The following is a 15,000-nucleotide window of genomic DNA, read 5'->3' on the forward strand; positions in this document are numbered from 1 at the left end:
CACACACACACAGACACACAAACACAAACCCACGCCTCTCTGCAAACACCAACTCCAGCTGCACAGGCAGCTTTTGTATCGTTCTTAAGGGGAATCAATTAGGAAGAATGAATATAAAACTGGTAAAAGTTATATTTTCTGTTCTCCCGGTGACTTTGTGTGACTCTAAACTTCTCCGAAAGTTCCTAAAACTTGCAGAATGGAGGATGAGGGAGGGACTGTGTGCGATGGGATTACACGTGAACGTCTATTTCAGCTGTGGATAAGCCCGTGCTCATCTGAGGAGGGAAATAATTTAGGATTAGATGGGCTGTGTAATCTCTTTATAGACGGTGTGCCATCTCAGCAGACATACCTGCCTACGACTACATCTCATGCCCCTGAAGGCACCGCACCGCTCTCTCTCTCTCTCTCTCTTTCTCTACATACATTATGGATAGTAAGACATCCAAAGATGCCAGCTGTGTGTTGCACTGAAAGACTTTCTGTTGTTCACGTTCTGTGCCTTTTGGTTGGGACTGTACATGGAGCTGCCGATACACAGTGAGTACAACTTTAAGGCAAACGACAAGTAGTTGGATTAGGAGAGAGAGAGAGAGAGAGAGAGAGAGAGAGAGAGAGAGAGAGAGAGAGAGAGACATGAAGGAACGGACTTTGTTACCGAGGTCCAACAGCGTACATAGTAATAACGTTTTCAGTGTCATAGAAGAAATAGGCCTTCTAAATAATAAATCATAATCCAAATTATGGGCAGACGTCCTAACCTGCAGGGGTCTCCCATCAAGAGAGCTGCACAGACGCACACACACACACACACACACACACACAGAAACACACACACACAGACACACACACACACACAGTCGCAAAACAACGCACGCACACAGACACAGACACAGACACAGAAACACACACACACACTCACTCACACACACAGACGCAAACACGCTCACGCACACACGCTCACACACACACAGACACACTCGCAAACACACAGACACTGACGCAAACACGCTCACTCACTCACACAGAAACACACACACAAAGACAGACACACACACACAGTCGCAAAAACACACACACACACACACTCACTCACTCACACGCACGCACACAGAAACACACACACACAGACAGACACACACACAGTCGCAAAAACACACACACACTAACTCACTCACACATGCACGCACGCACACAGACACAGAAACACACACACAGACACACTCACTCACACGCACGCACACAGACACACACACACACACAGTCGCAAAAACACACACACACACACAGACAGACACACACACACACACAGACAGACACACACACACACAGTCGCAAAACAACGCACGCACAAAGACACAGACACACACACACAGACAGACACACACACACACACACACACTACACACACACACACAGACACACACTCGCAAACACACAGACACTGACGCAAACACGCTCACTCACTCACACAGACACACACACACAGTTGCAAAACACATACATACATACATACACTCACACTCACCACCACACGCATCGACCAACACACACACACTAACTTCAATCCACACACATGCATCGAATACGCACTCCACGCACACAGAAACACACATCAATAATACACACTCACTCACTCACTTCACACATCTATCACACAATAGAAACACACAACACACACACACACTCCACTCACTCCACACGACGCACACAGACACAGAAACACATCATCACACACAGTCTGCAAAACACATCACACAATAAAAATAAACAGTCGCAATAATAATAATAACAATAATACATAGTCGCAATAACACACACATACACACAGTCGAATAACACATACCAACCACAGTCCAATAACACACACAAAAAACACATCTAATAACACAATAACACAAACACACAGTCTAATACACACACATAACAATAACAAACACAGTCGAAAACACATACAACAATAATAGCCCAACACCACCTACACACACACACACACAGACAGACACATAATCACACAGACAACAACAAAATCAGCGAAAACAAATCAAAGACACAGACACACACACACACACACATTATCATCAATAATAATATCACTAATAATAACACACACACACACATTAACACTGAACACACAGATTGATCGAACACCACTAATATCAATATCACATCACATCTACATAGAAACACTACTATCAATAATATCATCACTCAGTCAATTCACACCCATAAACACAAAATAGTCCAAAAATAATACAAAAATCATTACACACACATATCATCACCAATCAATAACCTCAACAAAATACAACAGAACATAAAACCAAATAAAATATCAAAACAAACAAAATCTACCTAAACTCACACACCCAACAAACCACTCATCAAAACCATATATCCATCCATCTATCAAAATACATCACTCCGAAACTAACACCTTCACCCCTTACCTTTATCATCATATCATCAATAGCCCAACAACATCATCACAAAAATAATACAATTATCCCATCCATCACATCATCATCAATAACCACAATAACCATCATCATCAACAATATCAATACCCATCATCATCATCATCAAAAACATCATCATCATCAATACATAAAATACCACAACACACATCATCACATCATCATCTAATACATCATCATCATCACAATCCATCAATCATCATCATCAGTCCAATAATCACATCATCATCCATCAACACAATCATCAACATCACACAAATCCAATCAATCATCATCATCAACTTAATAACCACCATCAATACACCCAATCACATCACCCAATAATCACCATCCAATCATCAATCACCATCATCATCCAATCATCACCAGCCCAATAACACACACACATCCACAGCCCAATCACCACCACACAGCACAATACACAATAATAACACAATACCACACAGTCCAATAACACACAAACACAGTCGCAATAACACACACACACATACACATTTAAAGAAGAAGAAACAAACAGGGAAACACATAACACACCAGTTCAAAGATAAATCCAAATATCTCGCCATACGGCTGGAGATGGAACGGGAACGTCTGACGGTGCTCTTCCTCCTACCGGGTGTTTGTGTGTTTTTAACCAACGTCTCGTCCTCTGTCTCTCTGCAGCCCAAATCGAAGTCATACCCTGCAAAATCTGCGGAGACAAGTCCTCAGGGATCCACTACGGAGTCATAACGTGTGAGGGATGCAAGGTGAGACTTCACACACCTGTATAATATGAATGGACAGACCATAATAACTGTTAATATGAAAGGACAGACCATAATAACTGTTAATATGAAAGGACAGACCATAATAACTGTTAATATGAATGGACAGACCATAATAACTGTTAATATGAATGGACAGACCATATGAATGGACAGACCATAATAACTGTTAATATGAAAGGACAGACCATATGAATGGACAGACCATAATAACTGTTAATATGAATGGACAGACCATAATAACTGTTAATATGAAAGGACAGACCATAATAACTGTTCATATGAAAGGACAGACCATAATAACTGTTAAAATGAAAGGACAGACCATAATAACTGTTAATATGAAAGGACAGACCATAATAACTGTTAATATGAATGGACAGACCATAATAACTGTTAATATGAAAGGACAGACCATATGAATGGACAGACCATAATAACTGTTAATATGAAAGGACAGACCATAATAACTGTTAATATGAATGGACAGACCATATGAATGGACAGACCATAATAACTGTTAATATGAAAGGACAGACCATAATAACTGTTAATATGAAAGGACAGACCATAATAACTGTTCATATGAAAGGACAGACCATAATAACTGTTAATATGAAAGGACAGACCATAATAACTGTTAATATGAATGGACAGACCATAATAACTGTTAATATGAATGGACAGACCATAATAACTGTTAATATGAATGGACAGACCATAATAACTGTTAATATGAAAGGACAGACCATAATAACTGTTAATATGAAAGGACAGACCATAATAACTGTTAATATGAAAGGACAGACCATAATAACTGTTAATATGAATGGACAGACCATAATAACTGTTAATATGAAAGGACAGACCATAATAACTGTTAATATGAATGGACAGACCATAATAACTGTTAATATGAATGGACAGACCATAATAACTGTTAATATGAAAGGACAGACCATAATAACTGTTAATATGAATGGACAGACCATAATAACTGTTAATATGAAAGGACAGACCATAATAACTGTTAATATGAATGACTAATAACTGTTAATATGAAGCGACAGACCATAATAACTGTTAATATGAGTGGACAGACCATAATAACTGTTAATATGAATGGACAGACCATAATAACTGTTAATATGAATGGACAGACCATAATAACTGTTAATATGAATGGACAACCATAATAACTGTTAATATGAATGGACAGACCATAATAACTGTTAATATGAATGGACAGACCATAATAACTGTTAATATAAATGACCCATAACAACTATGAATGGACAGACCATAATAACTGTTAATATGAATGGACAGACCACAATAACTGTTAATATGAATGGACAGACCATAATAACTGTTAATATGAATGGACAGACCATAATAACTGTTAATATGAATGGACAGACCATAATAACTGTTAATATGAATGGACAGACCATAATAACTGTTAATATGAATGGACAGACCACAATAACTGTTAATATGAATGGACAGACCATAATAACTGTTAATATGAATGGACAGACCATAATAACTGTTAATATGAATGGACAGACCACAATAACTGTTAATATGAATGGACAGACCATAATAACTGTTAATATGAATGGACAGACCATAATAACTGTTAATATGAATGGACAGACCATAATAACTGTTAATATGAACGGAGACATAAGAAGTGTTAATAGAGGGAGGAGGAATGAGGAGGAGAGAGAGGAGGAGAGAGGGAGAGGAGGTAGGAATGAGGAGGAGGAGGAGAGGAGAGGAGGATGAGGTAGGAATGAGGAGGAGGAGGGAGGAGAGAGGAGGAGGAGGGAGGAGAGAGGGAGGAATGAGGAGGAGGAGGGAGGAATGAGGGAGGAGAGGAGGAATGAGGGAGGAGAGGGAGGAGGAGGGAGGAGGAGGGAGGAGAGAGGAGGGAGGGAGGAGGAGGAGGTAGGAAAGAGGAGAGAGGAGGAGGAGGAGGAGGAGGGAGGAGAGGGAGGAGGAGGGAGGAGCAGGAGGAGAGTGAGGAATGAGGGAGGAGGAGGTAGGAATGAGGAGGAGAGGGAGGAGGAGGGAGGAGGAGGGAGGAGAGAGGAGGACAGAGGAGGAGAGGAGGAAGAGGAGGAGAGAGGGAGGAGTGAGGGAGGAGAGAGGGAGGAGAGAGGGAGGAGAGAGGTAGGAGAGAGGGAGGAGAGAGGGAGGAGAGAGGTAGGAGAGAGGGAGGAGAGAGGGAGCAGAGAGGGAGGAGCTGCTTACACTCTACGTTACGTTTACACACTTTCACTTTCACTGTTAATCACATCGTAGCCACGCCCTAAACACCTCCTGCTTTATCGCTGATTTTAAAATCAACGAGATCATAATTCAAACGTGAACACCATTCAGTGATGCAGAAGACCTAAAACTAGCGATGGAGATCATGAACTCATTTATTTTATTTTTTTTATTAAAAAAAAAAAAAGGGGCGTTCTTTCTTTCTTCTTTTCCCCAACCCCCCACCCCGCCGGGGCGCCCCCCTGCTGGAATTCAGATAGAATACAGGTTAAAGGAGCACGCCAACTTATTGGGACTTTATCTTATTCGTAACATATGTATGTACGTATGTATGGACTAGTCTAACTCTGGAGGTTACCGTGAGAAGGGTATGTATGGACTAGTCTAACTCTGGAGGTTACTGTGAGAAGGGTATGTATGGACTAGTCTAACTCTGGGGGTTACTGTGAGAAGGGTATGTATGGACTAGTCTAACTCTGGGGGTTACTGTGAGAAGGGTATGTATGGACTAGTCTAACTCTGGGGGTTACTGTGAGAAGAGTATGTATGGACTAGTCTAACTCTGGGGGTTACTGTGAGAAGAGTATGTATGGACTAGTCTAACTCTGGGGGTTACTGTGAGAAGGGTATGTATGGACTAGTCTAACTCTGGGGGTTACTGTGAGAAGGGTATGTATGGACTAGTCTAACTCTGGGGGTTACTGTGAGAAGTATGTATGGACTAGTCTAACTCTGGGGTTACTGTGAGAAGAGTATGTATGGACTAGTCTAACTCTGGGGGTTACTGTGAGAAGGGTATGTATGGACTTGACTAACTCTGGGGGTTACTGTGAGAAGGGTATGTATGGACTTGACTAACTCTGGGGGTTACTGTGAGAAGGGTATGTATGGACTTGACTAACTCTGGGGGTTACTGTGAGAAGGGTATGTATGGACTAGTCTAACTCTGGGGGTTACTGTGAGAAGGGTATGTATGGACTAGTCTAACTCTGGGGGTTACTGAGAGAAGAGTATGTATGGACTAGTCTAACTCTGGGGGTTACTGTGAGAAGAGTATGTATGGACTTGACTAACTCTGGGGGTTACTGTGAGAAGGGTATGTATGGACTTGATTAACTCTGGGGGTTACTGTGAGAAGGGTATGTATGGACTAGTCTAACTCTGGGGGTTACTGTGAGAAGGGTATGTATGGACTAGTCTAACTCTGGGGGTTACTGAGAGAAGGGTATGTATGGACTAGTCTAACTCTGGGGGTTACAGTGAATTAGCTAAAGTCCCGATAAGTCGGCATGTTCCTTTAAGGCGCTTCTGCATTTGCAGCGCGTGGCTGAACTGGATGCTTCTTGTCCAGTAATATTAACAGCGTATGGTTTGTGCTCAGGACTTGAGCGCTGAGCGTCTTTACTCATGTTGTCTGTGTTGGCGTTGCGTGCAGGGCTTCTTCAGACGGAGTCAGCAGAACAACGCGTCCTACTCCTGTCCACGCCAGAGGAACTGCCTCATCGACCGAACTAACCGCAACCGCTGCCAACACTGCCGGCTGCAGAAGTGTCTGGCCCTGGGCATGTCCAGAGACGGTGAGACGCTACATTGTGTTCATCGTGGGTTATGTTCTGCATGACTGGATGAGCTGTTTGGGCTCCCAAAAGGTCCAAGATGAAGTCCTCATATGTCTTGATTTTTTTTTTCCACAACTCAAAGATATTCAGGTTCCTGTCACACACACACAGACACACAGAGACACACACTTACACACACACAGTCTCACACATACACACACACACAGTCACACGCACACACACACAGTCACACACACACAGACACACAGAGACACACACTTACACACACAGACACACTTACATACACACACACACACACAGACACACACACACTTACACACAGACACACGCACACAGTCACACACACGCACACACTTACACACAGTCACACGCACACACTTACACACACGCACACACATACACTTACACACGCACACACACGCAAACACAGACGCACACACACACACATACACACACACAAAGACACACACAGACGCACATACACACACATACACACACACAAAGACACACAGACACACACACACGCACACACGCACACACACGCACAGACACGCACACACACAAACACACACACACACGCACATACACAAATACAACACACACACAAAGACACACAGACACACACACACACGCACACACGCGACACACAGACACACACACAAACACACACACAGACGCCTACACCAACACATAACACACACAAAGACACACAGACACACACACGCGCACACACAGACACACACACACACACAAACACACAGACATACACACACACACACAGACATACACAAACGTACACACACACGCAGACGCACACACAGTCACACACAGACATACACACACAACACACACACAAGATCACAACACAACACAGACATACAAAATACAAACACACAAACACAGACGCACACAGCACAACACACACACACACACAACGAACACACCATCAATACACACGCACAATACCACAGACACAAATACACACACAGGTAAACACACAGACATACACACAGACACACACAACACACAGACGCTAAAACAACACAAACACACAACAACACACAAACACACAACACACACACACAAACAAACACACACACACACCACCAACAAACACAACGCATTACCAACACCAAACAGACATAACACACATACACACACACACACACACAGACGTAACACACAGAGAACACACAGACACAACACACACACACAATAACACAAAGACGCATACCAACCAACAGACACAATACACAGACGCATCCACACACATCACACACAACACACACCAACACAAGACGCATTAACACAACATACAATACACACAACACACACACACACACAACGCATTACACACAGACGACACACAATAATACACATACACCATCATCATCACGATCATCACATCATCAGCTACATCACATCACAACGACACACCACATCAATACACAAATCCATCCATACGATCAACAGAATTATGTCTCCATATCCGGTTTAAGATGAAACTCCTGTGACGGTGTGTTAAGTGTTTCTGATCTGGTCCTCACAGTTCCCTAACAGTTGTTGTGTTGTGTCGTGTTGTGTTGTGTTGTGTCGTGTTGTGTCGTGTGTCCGTGTCCGGTGCAGCGGTGAAGTTCGGGCGCATGTCGAAGAAGCAGCGCGACAGCCTGTACGCCGAGGTCCAGAAGCACCAGGCCCGGCTCCAGGAGCAGCGCCAGCAGCAGACCGGCGAGGCCGAGGCCCTGGCGCGCGTCTACTCCTCCAGCCTCTCCAACGGCCTGACCACGCTCAACCACGAGATCGGAGCCACCTACGCCAACGGGCACGTCATCGAGCTGCCCAAAGGCGCCCACGGCAACGGAGTGGTGGGCGGAGCGGGAGGGGTCCCCGGGGGGTATTATGGGATGGATTCCACCCAGCCGTCTCCGGACCAGTCCGGCCTGGACATGTCGGGCATGAAGCACATTAAGCAGGAGCCGGTGTACGACCTGACGCCCGTGCCGAACCTGTTCAGCTACGCGGGCTACCAGGACAGTCAGCTGGGGCCCAACAACGTCAGCATGGGCGAGCTGGGTAATTTCATTTCCTTTTTTTTGTGATTGTTGCGGGGGCGGGGCAAAGATCCGTGATTATTCGGCACGTTTTCTTAAAAAAATGCGATGGAATATGCTGGATATTTATGCAATTTTAATGCGAGGAAATTGCAAAAAAAACTGCAGTTTGATGAAAAAGAGACAAAAAAAAAAGTGATTTCCCCACCCCCAACACCCTGCTTTTTTTTAAACTTAATTTCCAAAAATTGTTTACAGATATTCAGTCATCGCAATACGTAAACAAATAAGATGCAAAAATATATACAAATAATATAATATTAAAGTACAAATAAAAGTAATAGCTAGTCTAAACAGGGAAATAAAAGATACAAAAGAGACAGACTTAATCGTTAATATATAATATATATATTATATACATATATATATATATATATATAATATATATATTATATATATAATATAATATATATATTATATTATACATATATATAATAATATAATATATTATATACATGTATATATAATAATATAATATATATATTATATATATAATATATATATTATATACATAGATATATAATAATATAATATATATATTATATATATATTATATTATCATATACATATATATAATATATTATATTATATATATAATATAATATATATAAATTATATTATTATATATATAATATATATATTATATACATATATATATAATATAATATATTATATTATTATATATATAATAATATATATATTATATACATATATATAATAATATAATAAATATAGACAGCAGGAGCACTTAAAGAGATTTCAGATAATATCAGATATTAAGATCTTATTGGATACCAACTTAAGAGACTCAAAGTACCACATGTCAAATTCAACCCCCAACACGCTGCTTTTTCGATGACGTTCACGTCGCGTAATGACGTCACTTCATAACGTTCCCATGGCAACAGGGGCTAAATGGCTGCATCTTGTGTGAAGTAAACGCAACATTTTTTCAATTTTCTGCTAAGATATATTACGGGACTTTTATGTCAACGAAAATGCGGAGGTTATGAAATCATGCAAGCACCGCACATAGGCGCCGATACTATAAACTAAAAATACTGAGCACCCATGTGTGCCAGACTGCCAGTATAGGCAACATTAATTTAAAATTAATAACTATAATAACTAATAATTAATGTCATAGTGCGATCGGTTATGTCGGTGGCATTGATTCTTAATTTCCCACGAAGCTGATCGCGATTACTTGTCAGTTCAACTTCTCATCTCCAGTCCTGTCTGTGTGTGTGAGAAGTGGCGCCGTCCTGAGTTGAAAGACAGCCTACTTCACGGCTTTATTATCGAGTGAGTAATAGGTGTGTGTGTTCGTGTCGGGCCGCTGTCCGTTTCCTAAGGTTCTGAACGTAAACATTTTTTGAATAACACTTCTCCGACTGACCTGTCGCTAAGCTAGAGGGCTGTGCAATTAATCCCTGTGTCCCTCTGATTTTTTTGAGTAAATAAACTCCATAAATCGACCGTTAATTTCTAATAATATGCCTCCTCCCTGTTGTTTCCTATGGAGTTGTCCGAGCTGAGTCTCGTTCAGGCTGGGGCTGTCATTGGCTTAGCTGCGTTCTAAAGGGGCGGTGCTTAGCGACAATACCAAAATACCAAAAAGTGGCTAATTCGGGAACAATCTTGCTCTCACATTTAGTTTTTACACTGTGCTCTCATTGTACACTTTCCTTCCATTTTCATTTCATTTCTTTTTATTGCATCTTTATTCATATTTTACAGTATTTTTAATAATAATGTAAATCTGTATTTTTATTTGTGACCAAAAGCCCTACTAGGGACAAGTGTCGAGAATTAGCTTTGGGCTAAAAACACTTTTTTGCAAAGTCATCCAATGTGCCGGAGTCACACACACACACACACACACACACACACACACACACACACACACAGGGATCCCAGTTCCTATGATGTCATTTGCACGTCTGTTGAGCATGTGTCCCGTGTACAGCTGTATGAAATGTATGAATGAGTGACCACCGACTCCTCTCTTCCAGACCGCATCGCTCAGAATATCATCAAGTCTCACCTGGAGACGTGTCAGTACACGACGGAGGAGCTGCAGACGCTCGCCTGGCAGACACACTCCTACGAAGAAGTCAAGATGTACCAGAGCAAGGTGAGGCTGCACGCTACGACGTTATCTTCAAGTTATCTTCACGTTATCTTCGCGTTATCTTCACGTTATCTTGATGTTATCTTCAAGTTATCTTCACGTTATCTTGATGTTATCTTCATGTTATCTTCATGTTATCTTCATGTTAGCTTGATGTTATCTTCACGTTATCTTCATGTTATCTTGATGTTATCTTCATGTTATCTTCATGTTATCTTCATGTTATCTTCATGTTATCTTCACGTTATCTTCATGTTATCTTGATGTTATCTTCATGTTATCTTCATGTTATCTTCATGTTATCTTCACGTTATCTTCATGTTATCTTCATGTTATCTTCATGTTATCTTCATGTTATCTTCATGTTATCTTCACGTTATCTTCATGTTATCTTCACGTTATCTTCACGTTATCTTCACGTTATCTTCACGTTATCTTCATGTTATCTTCATGTTATCTTCATGTTATCTTGATGTTAGCTTGATGTTATCTTCACGTTATCTTCATGTTATCGTCACGTTATCTTCACGTATTCTTCACGTTATCTTCACATTATCTTCAAGTTATCTTCATGTTATCTTCATGTTAGCTTGATGTTAGCTTGATGTTATCTTCACGTTATCTTCATGTTATCGTCACGTTATCTTCACGTTATCTTCACGTTATCTTCACGTTATCTTCACGTTATCTTCATGTTATCTTCATGTTATCTTCATGTTATCTTCATGTTATCTTCACGTTATCTTCACGTTATCTTCACGTTATCTTGATGTTATCTTCATGTTATCTTCATGTTATCTTCATGTTATCTTCATGTTATCTTCATGTTATCTTCATGTTATCTTCACGTTATCTTCACGTTATCTTCACGTTATCTTCACGTTATCTTCAAGTTATCTTCATGTTATCTTCATGTTATCTTCACGTTATCTTCACGTTATCTTCACGTTATATTCATGTTATCTTCACATTATCTTCACGTTATCTTCACGTTATCTTGATGTTATCTTGATGTTATCTTCATGTTATCTTCACGTTATCTTCATGTTATCTTCACGTTATCTTCACGTTATCTTCATGTTATCTTCATGTTATCTTCATGTTATCTTAATGTTATCTTCATGTTATCTTCACGTTATCTTCACGTTATCTTCACGTTATCTTCACGTTATCTTCACGTTATCTTCATGTTATCTTCATGTTATCTTCATGTTATCTTCACGTTATCTTCACGTTATCTTCACGTTATCTTCACGTTATCTTGATGTTATCTTCACGTTATCTTCACGTTATCTTCACGTTATCTTCATGTTATCTTCACGTTATCTTCATGTTATCTTCATGTTATCTTCATGTTATCTTCACGTTATCTTCATGTTATCTTCACGTTATCTTCACATTATCTTCACGTTATCTTGATGTTATCTTCACGTTATCTTCACATTATATTATGTGTGTGCATGTTTGTCTGTGTGCGTGCGTGCTCGTGCATGTGCGTGTCTGTGTCTGCGTATGTGTGTGCGTGTCTATGTGCATGTGTGTGCGTGCATGTGTGTTTGTCTACGTGTGTCTGTGTGTATGTGTGTGTGTGTGTGTGTGTGTGTGTGTGTGTCTCTGCGTGTGCCTGTGTGCGTGCGTGTGTGTGTGTGTGTGAAAAACTTTAACTCTAATCTGTCAACAAAATGAAACAGACATTTTGAACCTGGCTTCATCCAATGTTCACATTTCAATACATTTATCAAATGTAAACACACCTGCTAATGGCAGTCAGAGCGATAACAAATATGTAAATGTGTGCGTGAGAGAAAAGGTCGTCTCTCTCTCTCTCTCGACTGTAACCACATTCAGAACATGCCGTCTGATTTAAACTGGGCGGGTTTGTTTGCAGCCGCGGGACGCTCTGTGGCAGCAGTGTGCCATCCAGATCACACACGCCATCCAGTACGTGGTGGAGTTCGCCAAACGCATCTCAGGGTTCATGGAGCTGTGCCAGAATGACCAGATCCTCCTGCTGAAGTCAGGTAAACAAGAACCAAGCTGTAATGTAACCCTACAGGACAAATGTTCAGCATCAGTTCCCGAACCTACACCACACCAGACTCCATGTAAATAATCACTACTTTTATCATCAAATCAAGACACACTTCATTCAAAGTGGACAGAAACTAAATAAAACTACCAAAAGCCATCTTGGTTCATCTTTCCACTGTTCCAACAATCACCACTCTGGTCTGGTTGAAATAAACCCTTAATTAACCCATTTACATGTGGAGATATACTGGCTCTATACACACTAAAAGTCCTGATTATTTACATGGAGTCTAGTGGAAATATGCTGGCTCTATACACGCTAAAAGTCCTCATTATTTACATGAAGTCTGGTGGAAATATGCTGGTTCTATACACGCTAAAAGTCCTGATTATTTACATGGAGTCTGGTGGAGATATGCTGGTTCTATACACGCTAAAAGTCCTGATTATTTACATGGAGTCTGGTGGAGATATGCTGGCTCTATACACGCTAAAAGTCCTGATTATTTACATGGAGTCTGGTGGAGATATGCTGGCTCTATACACGCTAAAAGTCCTGATTATTTACATGGAGTCTGGTGGAGATATGCTGGCTCTATACACGCTAAAAGTCCTGATTATTTACATGGAGTCTGGTGGAGATATGCTGGCTCTATACACGCTAAAAGTCCTGATTATTTACATGGAGTCTGGTGGAGATATGCTGGCTCTATACACGCTAAAAGTCCTGATTATTTACATGGAGTCTGGTGGAAATATGCTGGCTCTATACACGCTAAAAGTCCTGATTATTTACATGGAGTCTGGTGGAGATATGCTGGCTCTATACACGCTAAAAGTCCTGATTATTTACATGGAGTCTGGTGGAGTTTGGTGATGGTGAAATAAAACTGTACAGGTAAGACAATGTATAACCTGTCAGTGAGTATATGAGCTTCATAATGACCCCGATGTGTGTCCATGTGGTTCTTCAGGGTGCTTGGAGGTGGTGTTGGTGCGGATGTGCCGGGCGTTCAACCCCCTCAACAACACAGTGCTCTTTGAAGGGAAGTACGGAGGCATGCAGATGTTCAAAGCTCTCGGTAAGACATCACTACCTAACTAACTGATCCTGTACCCCAGTGGTTCTCAAATGGGGGTAAGTGTAAAAAATTTCACGTACCCCTGCAGTCCTCCAGAGTACCCCTAGGGGGACACGTACCCCCTGCAGTCCTCCAGAGTACCCCTAGGGGGACACGTACCCCCTGCAGTCCTCCAGAGTACCCCTAGAGGGACACGTACCCCTAGGGGTACTTTGGAGGACTAAATGGGGTACGGGACATTTTTTGCAAAGTGTTTTTCAGTTCCAAGGCTGTAGTTTCTTCTGTCTCCAAATTTGTCGCTTTTATCAAAGTTTGTGTCTCTGCTTTTTAAATTTGTCACCCTTTTTTTTTTGAAGGTTTTGTCGTTTGTTTTGACCTCTTCTTGCCTTTCTTCCTCACTTTGTTCTACTGTCTTTGTTTCTTCAAAGTTTTTGTCGCTTATTTGAATTATTTTTTTTTTGTCCCTTTTGTCGCCCAAATTCTCGCCTTCCTTCCTTCCTTCTTTCTTACCGTCTTTTTCCAAGTTTGTGTCTCACTT

General features: G+C 41.1%; 1 protein-coding gene across 2 annotated transcripts in view; it reads left to right on the forward strand.

Moving 5' to 3' along the window:
• rorb (RAR-related orphan receptor B) overlaps window positions 1-15,000 on the forward strand; it is a gene marked incomplete at its 3' end in the record, with an annotated part of 54,254 nt that overhangs the window by 37,963 nt on the left and 1,291 nt on the right. The window contains 7 exon segments of one of the 2 annotated variants that reach the window (XM_039802429.1): window positions 136-543; window positions 3,144-3,229; window positions 6,960-7,101; window positions 8,731-9,177; window positions 11,231-11,352; window positions 13,238-13,370; window positions 14,355-14,462. In XM_039802429.1, coding sequence (XP_039658363.1) covers window positions 525-543; window positions 3,144-3,229; window positions 6,960-7,101; window positions 8,731-9,177; window positions 11,231-11,352; window positions 13,238-13,370; window positions 14,355-14,462 — 1,057 coding nt within the window. 2 annotated transcript variants of the gene reach the window in all.

Source organism: Perca fluviatilis, chromosome 6 (genome assembly GCF_010015445.1).
Source record: "Perca fluviatilis chromosome 6, GENO_Pfluv_1.0, whole genome shotgun sequence".
Lineage (NCBI taxonomy): Eukaryota > Metazoa > Chordata > Actinopteri > Perciformes > Percidae > Perca > Perca fluviatilis.